This window comes from Notolepis coatsorum (assembly GCF_963971535.1).
Source record: "Notolepis coatsorum genome assembly, chromosome: 3".
NCBI classification, from domain to species: Eukaryota; Metazoa; Chordata; class Actinopteri; order Aulopiformes; family Paralepididae; genus Notolepis; species Notolepis coatsorum.
This window is the reverse complement of record NC_140167.1, coordinates 20545492-20567430: the sequence shown is the minus strand read 5'-3', so window position 1 is coordinate 20567430 and position 21939 is coordinate 20545492. Positions and strand designations below refer to the sequence as shown.

At 43.3% G+C, this 21939-nt stretch overlaps 1 protein-coding gene across 1 annotated transcript in view; it reads left to right on the top strand.

Annotated features, from left to right (window-relative positions):
* Positions 1-21939, top strand: part of senp2 (SUMO specific peptidase 2) — a 38862-nt gene continuing 16923 nt past the window's right edge. Inside the window, exons 1-6 of the mRNA XM_084309426.1 lie at positions 1-281; positions 537-598; positions 754-869; positions 11909-11981; positions 12609-12696; positions 13000-13189. Of these exons, the coding sequence (XP_084165552.1) occupies positions 118-281; positions 537-598; positions 754-869; positions 11909-11981; positions 12609-12696; positions 13000-13189 (693 nt within the window). The 5' untranslated portion in view covers positions 1-117. The remainder of the gene's footprint in view (positions 282-536; positions 599-753; positions 870-11908; positions 11982-12608; positions 12697-12999; positions 13190-21939) is intronic.

The following is a 21939-nucleotide window of genomic DNA, read 5'->3' as shown; positions in this document are numbered from 1 at the left end:
CGCGCTGGTGTGTGTCGTATATTGTATATTTCGTCATTATATTATAGCTTGTATTATATATACATAGACCTGGCCCGAATTGAAGATCACGTTTCCATTTTGTCCTATCTGTCTGGGATGTATGGATGGATAGTTGACGGACTATCGTCGCTCTTTGAGCCTATTATCACCGGGCAGAACCCTGAGTGTCCTGGGGAAGGTAGCGACTGTGTGTCTGCGGAGGAACAACAAGGACTGAGCCACGCTGCTCGAGGAGCGCCGGCTAAACGGAACTACCAGAGGTGCGTTGTTGGTCAACTTGTTGTTGACCCATTTTGTATTTAGCTCGCTAACGTTAACGTGAGTTGAAGTTGTGTTTACGATTCAACCACGACTAGACGCACAGGGTTTAAGGTGCACTAGAGGTGACAACACTGCAGTTCTACGAGCTGCTAGCTAGTTACCTCACTGAGACACTGCTTATGTAACACGTGTAGCCAGTAAAGGGCTTTTAATTAATAACTAAGCTTTTGTTGTTTCTCTCTTGTTGATTCTAGTGTTCATGTCGCTGACCATGTTTGCCAGAGCGAGCAAGTGGAGGTCAAAAGACGTAGACGAGGTTTGTAAACAAACCGGGTCACATTCATTAGACTGACTGAGGCCCATCCTCCCATCATCAGTGTGGGGGCATCATGGAAGATGACTGCATCTCTGGCAGTTGTGTTCAATATATTTATGTCCTTTCTTTCCCCTTCCTCCCCCCCCCCCCCCCAGATGTAGTCGTCAACTTTGTGAAGAAGACCGTGGCAGGGGTAGCAGGCCTGTTCAGACTGCGTAATCCTCTGTCAACCAACTTTGAAAAGCATAGACGACCATATGAAGAGACCCACGTATGTTTTCTCTCACTCTCTCTCTCTCTCTCACACACACACACACACACACACACACACACACACGTACGTTTTTAACCCACCAGTTGAATTATACATTCATGATACTATGATACACACACAGTGTCGGCTGATGCCCCCCTCTCTCATGCTCTCTGAGAGACACACGCATACAACATTTACAAATATTGACTATTGCAACAGCTGACACTCATTCTTTACAGTATACTTTGGGTTATCACATTAATAACCTACTATAACTCATTACAATGTGATCCTCCCCATGGTCTTTAATTTCAGTCCGATCCAAGCCCCTACCATGGCTTTGGAGATTTGGAGACATTATTCCAAAGCCGTCATCGATTTGTCTCACCTGTGGTGCTTGCAGGGTCGTCTGTTGCTCTGTGGTCGCTCTGGCTTATAGAATTTTTTATAGAATTGTTTAAAGGTTGACACGTGTGAAAACTCAGCCTAGTATTGTGACACAAAAGTTAATATGGAAAAACTAGACCATTAATCATCAAATTACAACTAAACCGTAACAATACACAAAGTTGGGGCGGCTAAGTGGGCAAGGTGCTCGCCACTAATGCAGGAGATGCTGGGTTCGAGCCCAGCTCTCGGCATTGCTACCAGCTTGGCTGGTCGTTCATACTAACACAATTGGCAGTATTAGGGGGTGGGAAAGCCGGTGGGTGGGGATCGGACGTTGTGGAAAGCGACTCCTACAGGTCGGTTGGTGCGCCTGCGCAGCAGAATCAGGAAGTGACGGGGGCAGCGTGAGCCTCCCACGTGCTACTCCTCGCCACAGAGAGGTCGCGCTGTGCAGGTGAAAAGATGCGACAGCTGCCTCCTCGTGTACCGGAGGGGACACGTGATGCAAGGCTTCGTCCAAAATTGCAGCCGACCAGTGGGAGGCATGGCCTAACAATGTTCGAGACAGGGGAGGGTAGAATTGGATAACACGAAATTGGGATGGGAGAAAAATAGAAAATGGGGAGAAAAAATAGATAAAAAAACAATACACAAAGTAGCAGTAATTTTACAGCAAGTTAGAGTGACCTCAGAGCAACCCCTATGGACGCCACATCAAATAAATAAATTACTTTGGTAATAAGTGGCTTTGGAATAGTGTCTGTTGAAGTATCAACACTATCTCCAAAGCCACAGTGGTGGCCCGTCAGATCCAATCGGAAAGGAAATGGCCTGTTTTTTTTAAACGCACAAGAATTTGACTATTAACACTTTGATTACCAGCCCCTGTTGAATGCCACCACCCACTTCAATGATAGCGTTGTGAACGCATAATCTATGTCTTAAATTATGGCTATGTGTCTAATCTGGCTGTCGCTTATCAATGACTTGTTTGCAGTCAACATTGTCAAAACGGATTGTTTTTTAATCGGTTCATTTCTGTTTTATACCATTTTGAAAAACCCTCGTTTTCTTGAAAGTTTCAGGAAAATATAAAGATTCTGTGATAAACGGCATTTACTGGAATATTCTGGAATACACAAAACGTTGTCATTTTTCGGCCTATTTATGAATAGTTTTCAAATAAACGCTAGATTATCGATAGTATATGATTGTGTACTTATGCACGCTAGAGAAGCGAGCTGAAAAATCTATTCTCATTTCCTGATCAGCGCACACACACACATATGGCACACGCTGATATCTCTGTGAAAACGGATCCGATTATCCTAAGACTGGTAAAATAGATTCCTTACCTCAGATAAGATGTTCTCCAAAAAGATTATTCCAATTCCTGATCGCCATTCCAAATATCGATCGCGTTTATTGATTCAGCGCTGGGTACTGGAAATACCGATTCCACGCTGTTCTGAGGGTCGGCGAAGACTTGGATCTCTCCGGATGGCTTGCCGGATAAGTAAAATGAGGAAACTGGATCCCCCCCCCCCCCATCAGGGCTCTACGCTAACCTTTTTCCCAAGGACCACATGTGCTCCTAAATGAAAAAATTTAGGAGCACACAAAAATATTTAGGAGCACAGTGAAAATATTTCAAGTAACAGTTTATTTATTTTTTCAAAAATAAATGTATATTTGTACTGTGCGTGCATGTGCAAACGGGAACGGGACACACATCTGTGCAATAGCACATACCACCAAAGTCACTGGTCCACTGTGTGCTTGTGTGTGTATCTGCATGTGCAAACGGGAATGGGACACAGACATTTGAACTATTAGTGATTGTGGGGCGGCTTTGGCTCAGGGGTAGAGCGGGTCGTCCATTGATCGAAGGGTTGGTGGTTCGAATCCCGCTCAAGCCCATGTCCATCCCATCGCCGTTGTGTCCTTGGGCAAGACACTTAACCTACTTGCCTCGTATGAATGTGTATGCATATGAATGTTGGTGGTGGTTGGAGGGGCCGTAGGCGATGATTATTCGCCATGCTTCCGTGAGTCTGCCTCAGGGCAGCTCTGGCTGCAATTGTAGCTTACCACCACCGGTATGACTGTGTATGAATGAATAATGGACTCTGTGAAGCGCTCTGGGTGTCATGAAGAGCGCTATATAAATCCAAGCCATTATTATTATTATAATGCCTACTGTGGCAAAGTTGTAGCCAACAACTAGGCCTAATAAAAAAGGCAGTGACATTAAACAAAAAGGAGACACTGGCATTACCACCAGGGCCATCAGTAGAGGGGACTGTAAGGTGCCTTTTCGGTATACTACCTTTTCTAAAACTGTGTTCTCTGTTAAAGGTGGTAACTACTGGAATAGCCTACCAGTTGTGATTAGAGAGTGCCCCACATAAGTCCATGTTCAAGACTCATCTAAAACTGCATCTTAAGGCAAACCAGAACTGTGATCATTTTTAATCTGATTTTATGTAATTTTTTTTTTTTTTTTTTTTTTTATATCCACTTCTCCCATTTTTCTATATTTTCTCCCATCCCAATTTCGTATCATCCAATTCAACCCTCCCCTGTCACGAACGCTGTTTCTTACCTCCCACAAGCCGGCTGCAATGTGGACTAAGTCATACATAGCACAAGTCCCCTCCGGTACTTGAGGTAACAGCAGTCGCATCTTTTCACCTGCGCAGCTCGATCTCTCTGTGGCGAGGAGTAACGCGTGGGAGGCTCACGCTGCCCCCGACACTTCCTGATTCTACTGCGCAGGCGCACCAACCGACCTGTAGGAGTCGCTGTCCACAACGCCCGATCCCCACCCATCAGTTTCCCACCCCCTAATACGGCCAATGTGTATTAGTATGAACGACCAGCTAAACTGAAAGCAATGTGGAGCGCTGGGCTCGAACAGGCGAGTCCAGCGTCTCCGCATTCGTGGCAAGCGCCTTGCCCACTACGCCACGTAGCCGCCCTACTTGTTTCTTGTTTTTATTGTTGTCTTTATCATTGATTGTCACAATGCTTTTACCCTAAGCAGGCTATTTATTTATTGAAAGAGTTTTGCTGTCTCCTGGTGTAAATTAGCTCTTGCTACAACCCTGAATGTTTACATTTTGTATTTTGTACTTGATGTTCATTAACATGTGCTGTCCCTATCAAATAAACTATCAAATCAAACTACTGCTACAAAAGTAACAGTCACTTAACTTTAGCTTTTGCCCCTTTTATCCATACAATGCCTATGTTTTGGCTAGTGTTGCTCTTCTAGAAAAATAATCCTTTAAGGGTTGCCTATTGAAATACTGTACACCTCCAGACAGTACAGAAACATTGTTTATGAGTTTGCGTGTCAGGTAGACCATTGATTGACAGTCGATTCTGCCAATTACGTCACACCGCTTTCACCCACCTCTGCTGTTGATAACGCTAGCCAAGTTAGCATACACACATACACAGTGGGCCAGTGACTTTGGTGTAGGGGTGTAACAATGCATCGATCCTAAGGGGAAAATTCAACTGCATTGATTTGAAAATGTTAGAATCGATTATCGCAAATTTTAATGTGTACACAGTGTTATGTCCGTTACAGCCAACACAACGACATACGCTACTGCATCAACGTTATGATTAACAAAGCAAGCCATTCGTTTTGTTGCATTAACGTTATATTACTATTGCTATCGATAAATCTAGGTGTTCTAAAATCTATTGCTATTGGTAAGTCTAGAATAAGTTACTGTCTCGGAAAACTCTCGCATATCGCAATGGCGGACTTTCAGGAAGTAAAAAAGCGAATGAGAGCTTTCGATTGGTAATTTCCTTTATTTCCATTGAAACCAGTCACGTCACTCTACTGTGATTGGACCGTTGGCTTGAGTGCAATGTGGGTCGGACTTGTAGTTTTTTAACGATTTATCAGCAGAGGCTGTAATCTTCACTCGCACACCGTGCAAGTAATTGATTTTTCCGGTTCGCACACGCATATTTCTAGGGGCATATGCGAGCAATATGGTCGCACTGTAGAGCCCTGCCCATCAGTCTAATCCAGGGGTCAGCAACCTTTTTGACATGAAGTGCCAGTTTGAAATATAGTTGTAACTAGTGTGCCTGTGCCATATCAACAATATTCCATGCATCTTAATTTTTTCCCTCGTAATCAGGTATTTTTAATGATGAGTTTTACATTATTACATCATTATTGTTATTATTAACAATATTATTATGATTGTTGTATCAACCCTAAATCTGAGTTGGGGCGGGGGTGCAATGCAGACAAACTGTTTTGCTTTACTGAGCTCCGTTATCTGGGGGCTGTAGTTGGTCACTTTAAGCTGCACACCGGAGCATCTTTTAATCCAGCCGTTTGCTGTTCTCTGATATTTTCTGACATTTCGTTGATGCGTCGCTCGACACTTCAAGCTGACATGGGGATATCTTTTATCCTTGATTTGATTGTCTCTTTGTTTGGCAAGCCTTCAAACAAAACATCTGAGCTACAGAGAAAAGCCTCCTTGATATACTCGCCATCAGTGAATGGCTTTCCACATTTCGCAATGCGATAGCTTGCTTCAGTTGCGTGGCTTTCCATACCTGGCCACGGTACGTTTAATCGATTCTGCCTTAACTTTTTTGATGCTTCGTCTCAAAATGGCGTTTCACACCTTACGTTCTGCAAACTACATTTTCTTTTTTTTTATCCACTTTTTCTCCCATTTTCTTTTTTTCTCCCATCCCAACTTTCATATCGTCCAATTCAACCCTCCCCTGTCTTTGAACGTTGTTTCTTGCCTCCCACAAGCCGGCTGCAATGTGGACTAAGTCATACATAGCACGAGTCCCCTCCGATACTCGAGGTAACAGCCGTCGCATCTTTTCACCTGCGCGGCTCGATCTTTCTGCGTCGGGGGTCTGGGCTTTGGAGGGGCCCCGCCCCCGTCGCTTCTTGATTATAATGCGCAGGCGCACCAACCGACCTGTAGGAGTCGCTGTCCACAACGCCCAATCCCCACCCTTCAGTTTCCCTCCCCGTAATACGGCCAATGTGTATTACTGTGGACGACCAGCTAAACCAGGGGTGGCCAACCCGCGGCTCGCGAGCCGCATGCGGCTCTTTGCCCGTCAATGTGCGGCTCTTCCATCCATAAAAAAAAATAAAAAAAAAATATTTTTTTTTATTTTTTATTTTACTTTTTTTTTTTTTTACTTTTTTTTTTTATGTCACTCATTCCATAAGGACGTAGAATAAACATTTACAATTTTTTTTTAAATGGTCCATTTGCATGTTCTTGGTATCTGAATCTAGGGACATATATGGATCAGTGTCAGAAATAGTGTGTCTGTTACTAGGCTTGAGTAAATTGTAATGAACCAAAGGAGAATATCAATTCTATTTAAAAAAAATTTATCTTTGACTGTAAATAACACCATGCTAAAATTGACCAGACCTGAAAAATCTAAGCAAATGAATAAAGGGAAGATGATTAAACAGAAGGTTTTGTAGATACAGTACTGAATTCTGCCATCTTTTTTATAATGTAAATTTCTCCACCATTTTTCATCATATTGCAACACCGTTTTTTGCAAGACGTTCACAGAAAGGTAGAGAAACTAACTGCGTTCTGTTTTATGGCAATAACGTTCAGGTTTGTGGGAGATAATCCCAAAAAATAAGAGAAATTAAAAAGTAAATCCAGAAGTCAGATGATTGACAGGGGCTGGTGTGAGCTGGGTAGGGTAGTTTTTCGAAATTTGAAAGCCCTGAGTCTCTTCCTTCAAAAGACTACACTCACTTTTGGCTGTGCCACTTCCTCCTGTCAATATGCGCCGGTTTCCGACTCAATGCCCTGAGATTTCTATAATCTTATATTTCACTAATAACAGTTAAAATAATTGGTAAACAAACATAATGCTGAAAATATACACTTTTACTGTATATCTCGGGCTTAAGAGGTTAACCCTGTGAGGCCCAAATTAAAAAGAAATTAGCAACTTCAGAGGCCAGAGGGTGGGACATATAAACACATTTACTATCAAATAGCATTGTGAGGCTGAACAACAGGACCAATTGACTATACATGTGCTTAAAGGGGAACTATCTTATAAATGGCTTTTTTCAGTGTTTACCATTGTTTCTTAGCTATGTGGACTTATATTAATAGGATATATGTCTCTAATTCTCATATTGGCGAATTCTTCCAATTATCCTCTCACAATATTCACCCTCACTGAACTGAGTCATCTGAAAATGTGCATATCTGTGATGTCAGAGATTTCTCAGCTGCATAATAATGTGGCAGTTGATGTGGCAGTTGGCACCAGGCCACACAGTGGTTGGAGCCCAGCCTCAAAACGGCTTAAGATCTTGAGGTAGAAAAATGTGGTTTTTAGTACTTGATTAGAAATACAAAACAATGCATTTTTTTTGAAAAAAACCTAGGTGTTCCATAGACTCACAGGAATTGTGTAAAAGTGCCCAAATAGTGAAAGAAATAGTAAAATAGTTCCCCTTTAACATTTTTTAAATAAACATTATTTTTTTAAATGGCTAAAAGTGATTTTGTAATTTTGCAACCGTGGGTCTCACAGGGTACTTTTAACCCTGTGAGGCCCAAATAAAAAAGACATTAGCAACTTCAGAGGCCAGAGGGTGAGACCTATAAACACATGAAGGGTGCCGTGACTGAAAAAAAAGGTTGAGAAACGCTGGTATATGGTGTGGCTCTTTGTGGTACCACAGTAATTTTTTTGTGGCTCTTAGTCTCTGACTGGTTGGCCACCCCTGAGCTAAACTGAAAGCAATGTGGAGAGCGGGGCTCGAACAGGAGGCATCCTCCTCCTGTTCGAGCCTAGTCTCCAGCATTCGTTGCAAGCGCCTTGCCCACTGCGCCATGTAGCCGCCCTGCAAACTACATTTTCTAAGCAAAGTACACACAGCACGGTCCTTCTGACACACAAACCCGTAGTCGTCTGTCCACGAGGGCTGGAATGCCCGAATTTCCTTTGCTTTAACTTTCTTAGCGGGGGTTGCCATCATGAAAGACGGCACATACAGAATGCAACCGCAGCACTGTGTGATTACCCGGGAACTGCGCGCGGGCGCGGGAGGCCAGCTGACTGCTGACAGCTGAGCACCATGGGAACAGCTGTATTGCTGTCATAGGGGTGTGCAAAACAGTCTACTTACAAAAAAGAACCCGTGGGAGGATTTCAACAAGATAAATGCGACAACAGTGCAACATTTTTCACTATAATATTTCAAAGCGAAGTAAAAAAAAAAAAAGAAAAAAAAAAAAAAAAAAAAAAAAAAAATTATTATTATTATTATGCTGCCCCCGCGTGCCTATACGGGCACGTGTGCCTAGGGTTGCCTACCCCTGGTAATCCAATGGGGTGCAGTTACACAGGGAGAGACCATAGGGGGTGGTATTTTCCCAATGGAGCTCAGAGAGAGGTTGCTGCACTAACGTGGGACTAGATTGATGAAATATGAATTCAAATCGCTAATAATAATAAAAAAAAAACGACAAACAAACGCTATATGTCGTTGCTGGCATTCAACGGTTGGCATGAACTAACGACATATAGCGCCGTTGGCACTCAAAGTGTTAATGATTTGATTTGATGTTTTTTATTTTCGTGTCTTACATACAGGTGTATGCCCAGCCCATATGGGCTTACAAGACACATAAACAATAAGTATATAATAATATACTTGACCAATAACTTGACAAATGACATATAGCCCAAGATGGCCACAAGAAAATACAATAAAACATAATATAACACAAGCTGTACGCAATGTATGTAAACAAAGAAACAAGAGGAATTCATATACAATTATATAGGATATAGTGTGTTTTGTCCCAAGTGCCATGCTTTCTCCAAAAATCCTGCTAAACTGAAGATGTCCTCCACAAAAAAACGACTCAACATACAACTCTCAGACTGCCAAAACAAATCCGGATTTACAATTTGTATTTTCTCAAATAAAGCCCTCCTCAAAGCGGTGTACAAAGGGCAATACAAAACTAAATGATATTCATCCTCCACCACTCCCAGATCACATAGAACACACAACCACTCCTCCTCAGGTTTACCTTGGAATCTACCCACTTCCACAGCCAATGGCAGGGTGCCAGACCTCAACTGGGCACACAGAGACCTCCGTCTTCTCTTTTTAAGTTTAACATTACATAAGGTTCAGTAAAATACTCATTTTTAATTACAACATTACAACATATTTTAATAACAAATACAAAGTATTTTCTAAATTAATGAATGCCTAGCTTTGTTATATATATATTCCTATCACTTGTATATTGTTAATGCACTTTACTGTTACCTTGCACTCTGTTTAGATGCCAACTTCTATTCGTTGTGCTGTACAATGACGATACATTTTAATCTAATCTATACAATTATGAAAAATGACAGGACAGCTTCCACCACCCTGGTTCTCAGTCATCCCACACAGGGCTGGGTGATATGGCCAAAGTATCCTCACAATATTTTCTAAGTTGTCCACCTGATTCTCACACAACCTGATGTGTGGCTTCTAGGTATTTACAGACAATATTTAGTTTTCCAGTACAAATTTACAGTGTTGTATTGTATTTTCCATGGCTTTATCTGGTATTTGTCATGGTGCATTCAAAATGTGTTTCTTTTCTTTAACTTTTTTGATAATGCTGCGAGAGACAATTTTTTAAATTAACTTAAATATACAGTATCTATACTTTCTCACAAAATGTATATATCATGGGGCTATATTAAATTCACTCCTTATCTAAGCCTAAGTTGTCCCCATTGGCTATGTTCAGCCTGGCTGGGACTAGCCATGGCTTGTGTCTCCATTGCATTTCTTGTAAACTCTCCAGTTGCTAGACCACCTTTACACATCACCAACTAGGGATGAGCACGAGTAATGTTTTCCCAGATCGAGTACTCATGAATTATTTGAGCAGCAGCAATAAGGAGATATTGCGTAGAAGTTGAACCACATGCTACCTATTTTATTATGTCTCGCTCCGCGGATATAACTATGCACAGCAATATTCCCGATGCTTAACTCATTGGGGGCCAACAGCGCCCTCTGCTGATGGCCCTTTGGTGCCAGTGCTTTATCCAATGGAGGATGGGACTTATTTGCGAGTACTTAAAACATATCAAATATAATAGCAATAGATCTAAATAACACAGTGATCGTCAATGAGTTGCTTCCAGTCAACATGCACGAAACAGATAATTTTTTCATACATACATTTCCATTTTATACCGTGATGAATATCAATATATTTCTAGGGCGTTCTGTCTCATCTCAATAAACTCCAGCAAATCGAGCTTAAATGTATTTCCTTAGAAATCGTGCCATTTGTCGCTTGATTTATGAATAGTTTTCAAATAAATGCTAGATTATCGATAGTATGTGTCCTCATGCACGAAGCGAAGCGGGGTCTGAAAAATCCCTTCTCCGTACTTTGGTCAGCGCGAACCTCACACACGCACACGCTCCGATGGAGGTGAAAGGAACATCTGATTAACCCAAGATTCGTAACATAAAGTCCTTACCTCACATCTGATGTCATGCAAAAAGATTAATCTAATTCCTGATCACCATTCCAAATATTGATTGCGTTTATTGATCCAACGTTATATATCCAAAACACATAATCCACGCTGCTTTGAGTGTTCCCAGTCAATCTGTTATAACGATACTGCATGCCAGAGAAGTAAAACCTGGACCGGACTTTTGTTTTGATGCACAGTCCCAGCCAATCCAATGATGTGCAATACCATCCGGGAGACGATAGGCGGCGGTATTTGCCCTTTGCAAGCTCAGACCCATTCCCAATGATAACGTCAGGCTGGATGGACGAAAAATGAATGTATATCGCTAATAAAAGAAATATCGATTAAAACCCGAGATTTCTCGGGTTTGGCGCCCAGAGCATGGCGAGTTAACCCGGACTATCTCGGGTTTGGCCTCCAAAGTGTTAATGCCCATTATAATAATTTTCTTGGTAATAATTACCTGCACTCTCTGTCTGCAGCAGGTCTCTCCACTCATGGAACAGCAAGTCTGTATCAATAGTATATGAACGCTATGCAAAGTGGGCGACAAGTTGTTGGCATGATTTGGAAATGCACAAATGGCTGTTTTTTATCGCTTATTCCAATGCAACAAACTTTTTCGCCATACTGTCATCATGCTCCACAGCTACCAGTGTTGTCTTCCTACAACTCACGCCTCGTGGGATTTCAGAGCGAGGTTTCTGTGGAAAAAATAAGCACTTTTGGTGGACATATTTGGTGGTAATCAAATAAAATAATTCAAGCACCCTCAAAAGCCACAAGTTCAGTTGAAACAGCTGGGTACCCGAGTAATCGATTACTCGCGCCCCATCCATACCACCAACTGTGGTACATGAGCTAAACCACTATGATACAGTCCCACCCGGCTTTGGCCAGGTTTTGAAAAGTGGCTTTCTCAGCCGTGGTCCAGCCAGGATTGTCCAGGTTCTGAAGGCAATGAAGGCCACAGCACTGCAGAACCCTGGCCAGCGGAGACGAGGCATCATTTTGATGCTTTGGCTTTGCATCCAGATGCAGTTTTTCTCCAACCTTTAATATTCTCTCACATTTATTTCCTTCTTCAGAACCGGCCTGTTACTCTGCTGGGCATTGATGAGCTCCACACCTCGTGGATGAGCAGTTCCTATTGGAGGATGGGTATGTACAAGTGACACGTAATATGAGTGTTTAAAGTGCTCAAGTTACTTTAATGACCCCAGCATGACCTAGTTTGGTGGAATTTGCTTTTAGTACAGAGTGGAATTTTAGGCAAAGCTCAGTTCAGCCATATCAATATCATCACATTAGACACGAAGACTTAGGGATGGTCGTCGGGCCACAATGGTCTGCAGAAAATATTGGGGATTACAAACACACATTGGGGAGGCTAGAGAATCAAGACATATCAAAGAGGTTTCTTGTCTCTGGAGACATTATGACAAGCATCATGATATAAATAATGTAATGCAGAGTTTCTTTGTATTTATTTATTTTTAAGATTAGATCTGGTTGTGTGTGTGAGCCTTCCTCTGTGTGACCCATCAGTTGCCTAGTGTGCACAATCATAACGACAGCAAGGCACATATTTTACTCATGACTTGCTCTCGTTTGATTTGTCGTCCTCCAGCAGAGCTAGCACCCAAGAATTTAGCTCTCGCTCTGGACGTATTCTCTGATGATTATGTCACAAGTTTCGTGGATTTTTCAAATGTTATGTTATGCCCCCCCCCCCACACACACACCACCCCACCCTGTGTTTTAAACGTCTTGCTCCTGTATGTACAGATAAGGTAACGGGTGGACTGAGTGAGAGGGAGAGGGTCGGCACGAATCCCTTTCAGACCTCTTCACCTTCTTTGATGAGAAAATTCAGGCAAGTGTCCTGTTTGAGTTTCAGCTTCAAGCAAGTGCCACAGCCCAATTATCCAATTTACCATATTCACATGGTGGCCATTTTTGCTTTTCAGGTTGAGATTCCTTTCTACACAAGGAACCCCAACCTGAGCGTGACATAAGGAGAGCAAAATGGCCACCGTGTGAATATATGGTCAATGCTTTATTTCACCTCCTCGTTTTCTTGTGGTTAAACATTTGGGTGTGCAGACAACACGGTGATGTCATTATTGTCTCGTGAAAGTATCGCTCACGTAACCCGGCGTTCTTCCTCTCAATCCAGTGGGGCTGGGCTGCCTACAGGAAACCCTGAGAGGGCCAAGGACCGAGAGAAACGTCGGAGTTCACTCCAGCTGCTGCCCTCCAGACCAGCTCTGGGGATAGGGACGGGGACCGGCTCCTCCAACCCAGATCAAGCCTGTTCTGGCGTGGGACACAACCGCTGCTACAAGCCCTGTCTAACAGTGGAAGAGGTAAGATCAGCGTTTCTTAATTTTGTTTGCACGGCTTATGAAAAACATTACATTTACATTTAGTAATTTAGCTGACTCTTTCATCCAATTACATTAACTGTAATTCTTAGAATGATTCTGTCTTATGTTATCATAAATGAGAACAAAATAATTCTTAGGCAATGTGAACCAAAAGTAAGCCTAGAATATGTTTAACAAAATTGTGGGCCCTGTCTTTTGGGTTTTTCAGGTAGCTTTCTAGCTTCAAACAGTGCTCCAGGGATCCAATTTTCCTCTGAGGACAGTTTGGTTTATTCGATTATGAAAATATACCTTTAGAAATTATTCACTTCTCTAACTCTCACAAAACTACCCTTTTTTTTTTTGATCCACTTTTTCTCCCATTTTTTCTATATTTTCTCCCATCCCAATTTCGTATCATCCAATTCAACCCTCCCCTGTCACGAACGCTGTTTCTTGCCTCCCACAAGCCGGCTGCAATGTGGACTAAGTCATACATAGCACAAGTCCCCTCCGGTACTTGAGGTAACAGCAGTCGCATCTTTTCACCTGCGCAGCTCGATCTCTCAGTGTCGAGGAGTAACGCGTGGGAGGCTCACGCTGCCCCCGACACTTCCTGATTCTACTGCGCAGGCGCACCAACCGACTTGTAGGAGTCGCTTGTTCACAACGCCCGATCCCCACCCTTCAGTTTCCCTCCCCGTAATACGGCCAATGTGTATTACTGCGGACGACCAGCTAAACTGAAAACAATGTGGAGAGCTGGATTCGAACACGCGAATCCTAGCGTCTCCACACTGGTGGCGAGTGCCTTGCCCACTACACCACCTAGCCGCCCTCACAAAACTACCTTTAATGATTTGTATCATGTATGATTTGTATAAACATTAGTTTCTGGAGAGTATCAGCAGCAGCAACTCCTCAGCAGCGCATCTGGAAATATGGACAAGTATAAGGCAGCGGCATACAGTATGCGCAAGGCGGTGAAGGCTGCAAAACGGAGATATGTGAACAGGCTGGAGACACCGATGGATCAGAACGTCACCGGGGCTTATGGCGGGGACTACGGACGATAACTGACTACAAGGTCAGCCCCTCAATCGTGAGGGCTGATGCCTCCCTAGCGAACGAGCTCAACTCCTTTTACGCGCAGTTTGGGTTGGGTGGTGGCGACGTTAGCTCAACGGCTAGCGGCGTCACTGACATGCCGGCTACCGTGACGGGGGGAGTTCCTCCGCTGGGGAAGCACACACTCTCTGTGACGGAGCACAGCGCGAGGATAGTGTTTATAGGGGTGAACACTAGGAAAGCTGCAGGCCCAGATGGTATAACAGGGCAAATACTTATGTCCTGTGCTAACCAGCTAGCCCCAGTGTTCACCACTATATTCAACCTATCCCTGGCCATGTCCGTGGTCCCTGGCTGCTTCAAGGTGTCCACTATAATCCCTGTACCAAAAACCACCTCCCCAGCAGGCCTAAATGACTACAGACCGGTGGCACTCACTCACCTCTGTGGTCATGAAATGCTTTGATAGGCTGGTCAAGGATTACATATGTGCCTCCCTCCCTATAGGCCGTGAGCCAGGGCCCCAAATTTGGGCCGCGGCTACCATCTTGGGGGACTAACTTTCATAGTGATTTTTGGGAAGGTATACACCCCTGCTTCTAGAAAATATGTGATAGCAATGCAGCAGTTGCCTCTAAATGTGTGCTATCACATGTTTTATAACACTACCAAGCATATTTTTCAGGCCTCCTGTCCGATATTACATGCCCCAAATTAATCATGATAGCTCCTGAACCATAAGGCCTATATGCATGTTTCTGGTCTCCTTTGATAGGTAACAAGCTAGGACATATGAATCCAGTGTAAGTAAACCCACATCTATTACCATTCCAGAGTAAATGGAGATACAATGAAGGAAAACATCATATTTTACCCTAACCTGGTACATAATCTTAATTTAAAAGGCAATATGACCATTATAACCAATATTCCATGGATAATAATGCAACTGTATGTGTTCTCCTACTCCTTGACTACAAATCTAACTCTGGATGTGATGAAAATACACTAAAAATACAACATTTATGATACAATTTATAAAGATATCCCATTTGATCCATGGACATGACTTTTCAAGGCTGTCTAGATCTATAATTATTGTCATCTGACTCCACCCACCCATATGAACAAACATTTGATTGGATGTCTATAAGCCAACCACTGTTCTAACATCATCTAAAGTGGAATGCATTAGAGCCTTCTTTCAGCAAGCATGGACGATCGTGATCCTAGGAGAAATCGTAAAGAACATTTTAATCAATTAATCATGTGTTAACATGTTACTGTGCGGGTTAAGAGGTTAAGCTGTTACTGTGCAGGTTAAGAGGTTATTCAACTTGAACGTAAACACACAGGTGATTTTTTCATCAGCAATGTTAGTGATTATTATTTTTAGTTTTTTTTGTTTCATGTACTGTGGTGAGAGAGACGAGTAGAGTAGATTTAGATCTGGAGTAGCTGAATCAATTTGCATCAGAATGGAGAGCCATACACACAGAGATTCTATGAAACAGTGTATCATACACCAGGACACATCAAAAGAAGATGATGACCATTTAGTTAGTCCTCAAGACTATACATCCTGGGAAACATTACTTGAAGCAGCCAAAGTGAGAAAGTATGCCCCTATTTTAGATGTTGCGCAAGAACTTGGAGAAAAAGAAGTCCCAAGAATCTACTATCACGGAAAATGCTGAAGCCTATTCACCATGAAGAGAGACTTAGAGACTCTGAAAAGGAAAGTCAAAGACAGCATTACTGATGAAGCTGGTGATACATCAAAAAGGCCAAGGAGGAGATCTTCATCAGAAGCAAGAGTGTATGATAAAATCTGCATTTTTTGTGATAGGATGAAGAAGGTTCTAAAGGGCTCCCAGGTGCGTGAAAAGCTGTACAAGCTTTACAACTCAGAGCTGACCAAACACTACGAGAATGTGCAACCCAAAATGGAGATGAAAAGATTCTAGCAGTAACAAGCAGAGACATAGTAGCTGCAGAGGCGCACTATCATCGTGCATGCTATAAGGATTACACCAGAATGAAGAAAAAGGCACCTGAGTACAAAGAGAATGATGAAGAAACAGATAGTGATGAACTGTATAAAAGGATTGAAAGGGAAGCCTATAAAGACCTTTTCAATTATATCAGAACTGATATCATACCCAACAAGATGATTGTACAAGTCACTTCTTTGGTCACGAAACTTGAATCTTTCATGCTATCTGGTGGAGTTACACTCAGGCAAGATTCTACAAGGAATCACATTCGTAGGAAACTTGAATCTGAGCTGGGCAATTCAGTAGATATATTTGCAGATGACAAAGGAAAATTGTTGATGGTTCCTAAAAGTGTATCCTTAAGGGACATTGTCTTGGAAAATCAAACTCTACAGAGGGAGCTCAAAGTTTGGAGGGCCAAGTCAACCAATCTCAACAAGATCATAGATCAAACTTCATCATATATCAGATCAATCATTAGACAGGAGATGACTGTGACTCCCTGGCCCTTCCACCCATCTGATGTGAAAGATAGATATGCTCATATGTCCATACCAGAACAACTAGAACGGCTTCTTGTTGGACTGCTCACTGGAAATCCTGACACCAAAACTCAAACACAGAGTCAATGCTCTGGTTCAGTCATTTAGTCAGGACATAATATATGCTGTGACATGTGGTCAACACAAACCACCAAAGCACCTTCTTCTTCCTTATGCAGTAAAAACATTGACGGGTAACACTGAGCTCATCCAAACACTGAACAGGCTTGGGCATGGAGTCTCTTACTCCCAACTTGAAGAGAATGACACTGCTCTGTGTCTCCAAAAGCTAGCAACAGCCTCAAACCAGAGAGTTGTACTTCCAGCATCCATCAAGCCTCATGTCTTTACCAATCTTGCATGGGACAATATCGATAGACTTGAGGAAACTCACTGGAAAGGGCACATCACATAGAGTCAATGGCATAGTTGTACAGGCCAATGTCTATGGACCACAACTGCCAAGAGCTGAGCTTCCACACATTGAGAAACTGAAGCAGAGATCGGTCACCATTGAGGACCAAGAACTGGGAGTATATGTAGCAGGTGCGCGTGTGGGCCCACAGCCTCTCCCAACCAGGGAACACTGTGTCCAGGAAACCAAGGAAGCTGCTCTTCTTGCCTGCAAGAAGAACCTGGTGTGGGCACTTGCAAGGAAAACAGATAAAGAGAATCAGACAATCCCAAGCTGGACTGGTTTTAATATCAGCACCAGGGACCAAGAACCAATCTCACAAGATATAGTTGGGTATCTGCCAACCATCAATTCACCAGCCACACAGTTGACCACAGTAATAATAAATAATAATAATAATTCATTTAATTTATATAGCGCTTCTCAATAACCCGAAGTCGCTGACAGTAGTCGGGAGCAGGGGTACAAACAAAGAGGCGAAAGCAAAGAAACAAAACAAAACAACAAAGAAACAAAAACAAAGGAACATAAGACCATGGGGGGTGTTTGAAATTCTGAATCAATCAGAGATAATCAGGAAGGAACTGCATCTAGAAACAATTGTGGTAGTCATGGATCAAGCACTCTAGGCGAAAGCCACTGAAATAGCCTGGAAGCACAAAGAGTGCTTCTCCAACATTCTTCTCAGAATGGGGACATTCCATACCATATGTAATGCCTTAGCCATCCTAGGAAAGCGATTTCGGGATGCTGGTCTAAAAGACATATGCATAGAGGCTGGAATTGTCGCAGAGGGTTCGGTCAATGGAGTCCTTGATGGTAAACACTATAACCTGTCAGGGTCCACAAGTACATCTATGAAGCACTGATGAGACTCGCATGGGCAGAGTTCACACCGTGGGTTGAGGACAGCATTCGAGAGAAGAGTGGGATGATAAAATCACTCTTGGACAATGTGAAAGACATGGCCAGTGACTTGAACCAACAGACGGCGAACAATCTGCTGCAAAGTCCTCTCTTAGCTGAGCTGATAACCCTGTGGACAGACTTTCTGGAACACCTCCGTCACAACAATGGAGAGCTTTCTGCATTCTGGATGTCATACATTGACATGGTAGAGGACGTAAGACTTGGCCTTCTGCGTGCCTCTCGGGAGGGGAACTGGGAGTTGCACCTCCATGCTATAAGAAGCATGATCCGATGTTGCTTTGCCTATGATAAGATAAATTATGCCAGGTACCTGTCCCCTTACTTTGCTCAGATGACAAACCTCCCAGAGAAGCATCCTTCTGTGTATGAGGCCTTCAAGGCAGGCCAATTCTCAGTGCAGCTGTCAAGTAACAACCCCTTTGGACAGATCCCTGTGGACCAGGCTACTGAAGTCACAGTTAACAAAGACACACAGACTCCTGGAGGCACAACACGGTTCAACCTGAATGCCGGAGCTGTCAAGCGCCACTACATAACAGCTGAGCACCGCAGTGAATTCCTGGGACAGTTAAGGGAGATGGTGCAAGGTAACAAATCAGAGGTTTGTCATGCGGAGCTACAGCGGCCAAGAATCCAGAAAGATGAGGAAGCAGTTTCAGCAGTGGTTAGCCTCATACAGGAATGGGTCAACCCATTTGCAGAGAAGCGGGACCTCATTAGAATCTCTACAGCAAAGACAGCCCCCAAGGAGATTGCCTCCGACCTGATGAATGCATATGAGATTGGTGAGCAATGCTATGCAATCTTCAAGGATGAGAGACTGGAGAAAGACCCACCAGCAAATAAATTCCATGACCCAATGAAAACGAACAGGCTGAAAACATTCAGTGATATGTGCAAGAAGAAATAAGTTAAATCAAGTGGGAGGGCAATCATCTTAAAAGCAGACATGTCTTTGTTTGGACGCATCATAGTGATGGCACAAGGGCACAGTCTACAGAGGATATCCTTTCTCATCCCCTTGGGCCATTGCCCTGGGCCCTGTCCACGCCAGACGGATTGCTGAGAAAGACCAATAAAGCGACTTTGGCCACGACTTTGCAGCAAAATGTAGCAGTAGCAGAGCAACTCACAGGGAACTCTGCTACAGTGGTTGATGGAATGAACTTGGTCCAAAGAGTGAAAGGTGATCAAGTTACTTTCAGAGATGTTGCCACAACAGTTCTGGGTATGGCTCTGAGGGAAGGCAGTCAGAGTAGCAGAATAGATGTTGTGTTTGACACATACAAGGAGAACTCTATCAAGAACAGTGAAAGATCTCTACGGGGTGAAGATACTGGTCATGAGTTGCAAGGTATCACAGGCAGTGGAGGAGCTTCCTGACCAAAGTCCGTAACAAAACTAGTCTCATTAGCTTTATAGTCGATGAATGGAGGAAGGCAGAGTACAGAGCAAAGCTACAAGACAAGATTCTGTATGCAACTGTGAATGACAAATGTTACAGAATCACATCTCAGGACAGTGAGGAGGTGTCAGCTCTTCAATGCCAACAAGAAGAAGCAGATGGCCGCCTACTTCTCCATACTGCCCATGCCACAAGAGAGGGATACCCATCTGTAGTTATCTGCTCAGAAGACACAGATGTCTTTATCATGTCTTTAGCATTCTGTGACAAGATTGAGGCCCCATTGTTCCAGATGTGTGGCAGTAAATCCTGTGCACGGCTTGTGGACATCAGGAAGGTTGCTGCCACTGTTGGCGTAGAGGTGTGTAGGGCTCTCATCGGGTTGCATGCAGGATGTGACACTGTAAGTGCTTTTGCAGGCAAAGGGAAGACAATTAAGTGCCCTAAAAATTCTGACCAGCAACAGGCAAAATCAGGACATATTCTCAGAGTTCGGTCAGGAATGGGATCTCTCCCCAGAGCTGATGGACAAACTAGAAGCATTTACATGTCTCCTGTATGCCCCAAAAGCATCAACCACCAATGTCAATGAGCTCAGATATCACCCTTTCTGTGCCAAAAAAGGTGAACTTGAAAGTCATCAACTCCCACCATGCAAGGACTGCTTAACAAAACATGCACAGAGAGCCAACTACCAGGCTGGTATATGGAGAAGATGTTTGGAGAAGGACCCACAAGTGCCACGCCCTGTTGGCAGAGGCTGGAAGATGGAGAGAGAAGAGGAAGCTGAACAGTTGGTGGTGGACTGGATGGAAGGCCAGCCAGCACCCGATGCCGTCCTGGATCTACTGGCCTGTAACTGTCCAAAGAAATGTTCACTCCCAAGATGTATGTGTTGCAAATGGCCTCAGGTGCACTGACATGTGTAGACTGGCAGACTGTGAGAACCAGGCATCCACCTCAGATAGTGTGGAAAGTTCTGATGAAGATGTGGAAGACATGGAAGACTTGGACAATTATTATGATTACTAGGTTATTAACAGTAAACCAATTGAGCCACCAACAGCGCCACGGATAGAGACTAAGAACTGTCTGTACTTTCCAAAATAAACTAATATTTTTCTGAAAACCAATAAGCATTATATCATTGTATAGGTCTAACTGGGCTGAAAACATTGATAGGTCACATGGCATAACACTATGTGGCCCTATATGAATGTTGAATATGCATATTGATCAATAGTCATTGTTTTTTATTACGATTTCAATGTTTTGGGGAGATTTATGTTTTTGTAACATGGCAGTATTGAAATAAATAGTGTTTTGGAGTAAAATTACCAGCAAACAGTCAACATGTAAACGGTAACCATGGCCAAAACATTTACATCATCTGAGTATACCTTTTTAAACGGTATCATAAATGTTGTATTTTTAGTGTATTTTCATCACATCCAGAGTTAGATTTGTAGTCAAGGAGTAGGAGAACACATTCAGTTGCATTATTATCCATGGGTTATTGGTTATAATGGTCATATTGCCTTTTAAATTAAGATTATGTACCAGGCGAGGGTAAAAATATGATGTTTTCCTTCATTGTATCTCCATTTACTCTGGAATGGTAATAGATGTGGGTTTACTTACACTGGATTCATATGTCCTAGCTTTTTACCTATCAAAGGAGACCAGAAACATGCTTATAGGCCTTATGGTTCAGGAGCTATCATGATTAATTTGGGGCATGTAATTTCGGACAGGAGGCCTGAAAGATATGCTTGGTAGTGTTATAAAAGCTGTGATAGCACACATTTGGAGGCAACTGCTGCATTGCTATCACATATCTTCTAGCAGCAGGGGTGTATACCTTCCCAAAAATCACTATGAAAGTTAGTCCCCCAAGATGGTAACGACCAACCCTACTGGCTCACGGCCTACTAGTACCATGGACCCATTGCAGTTTGCTTACAGGACAAACCGGTCCACTGACGATGTGGTCTCCCAGGTACTGCACAACACCCTTTCTCACCTTGACAGTCAGAAGGGGGGCTATGTGAGATTGCTGTTCATGGACTATAGTTCAGCTTTCAATACCATAGTCCCTACCAGACTGGCTGACAAGTTGATAGATCTGGGTCTGAACTCTACCCTGAGCGCCTGGATGCTGGACTTTCTGACCGACAGGCCCCAGGCGGTCATGGTGGGTGGACACACCTCCAACTCAATCACCCTGAGCATCGGGTCCCCCCAGGGCTGTGTCCTCAGCCCCCTGCTGTATTCTCTGTACACACATGACTTAACCCTTTTAGACCGCCCGCGCTCCGGTTCAAGCTCCAGCTCCGTTCTGAACCCTCTGAACCTTGGTGCTGTCTGGCTAACCAGCCCGCGTTTACACCCAT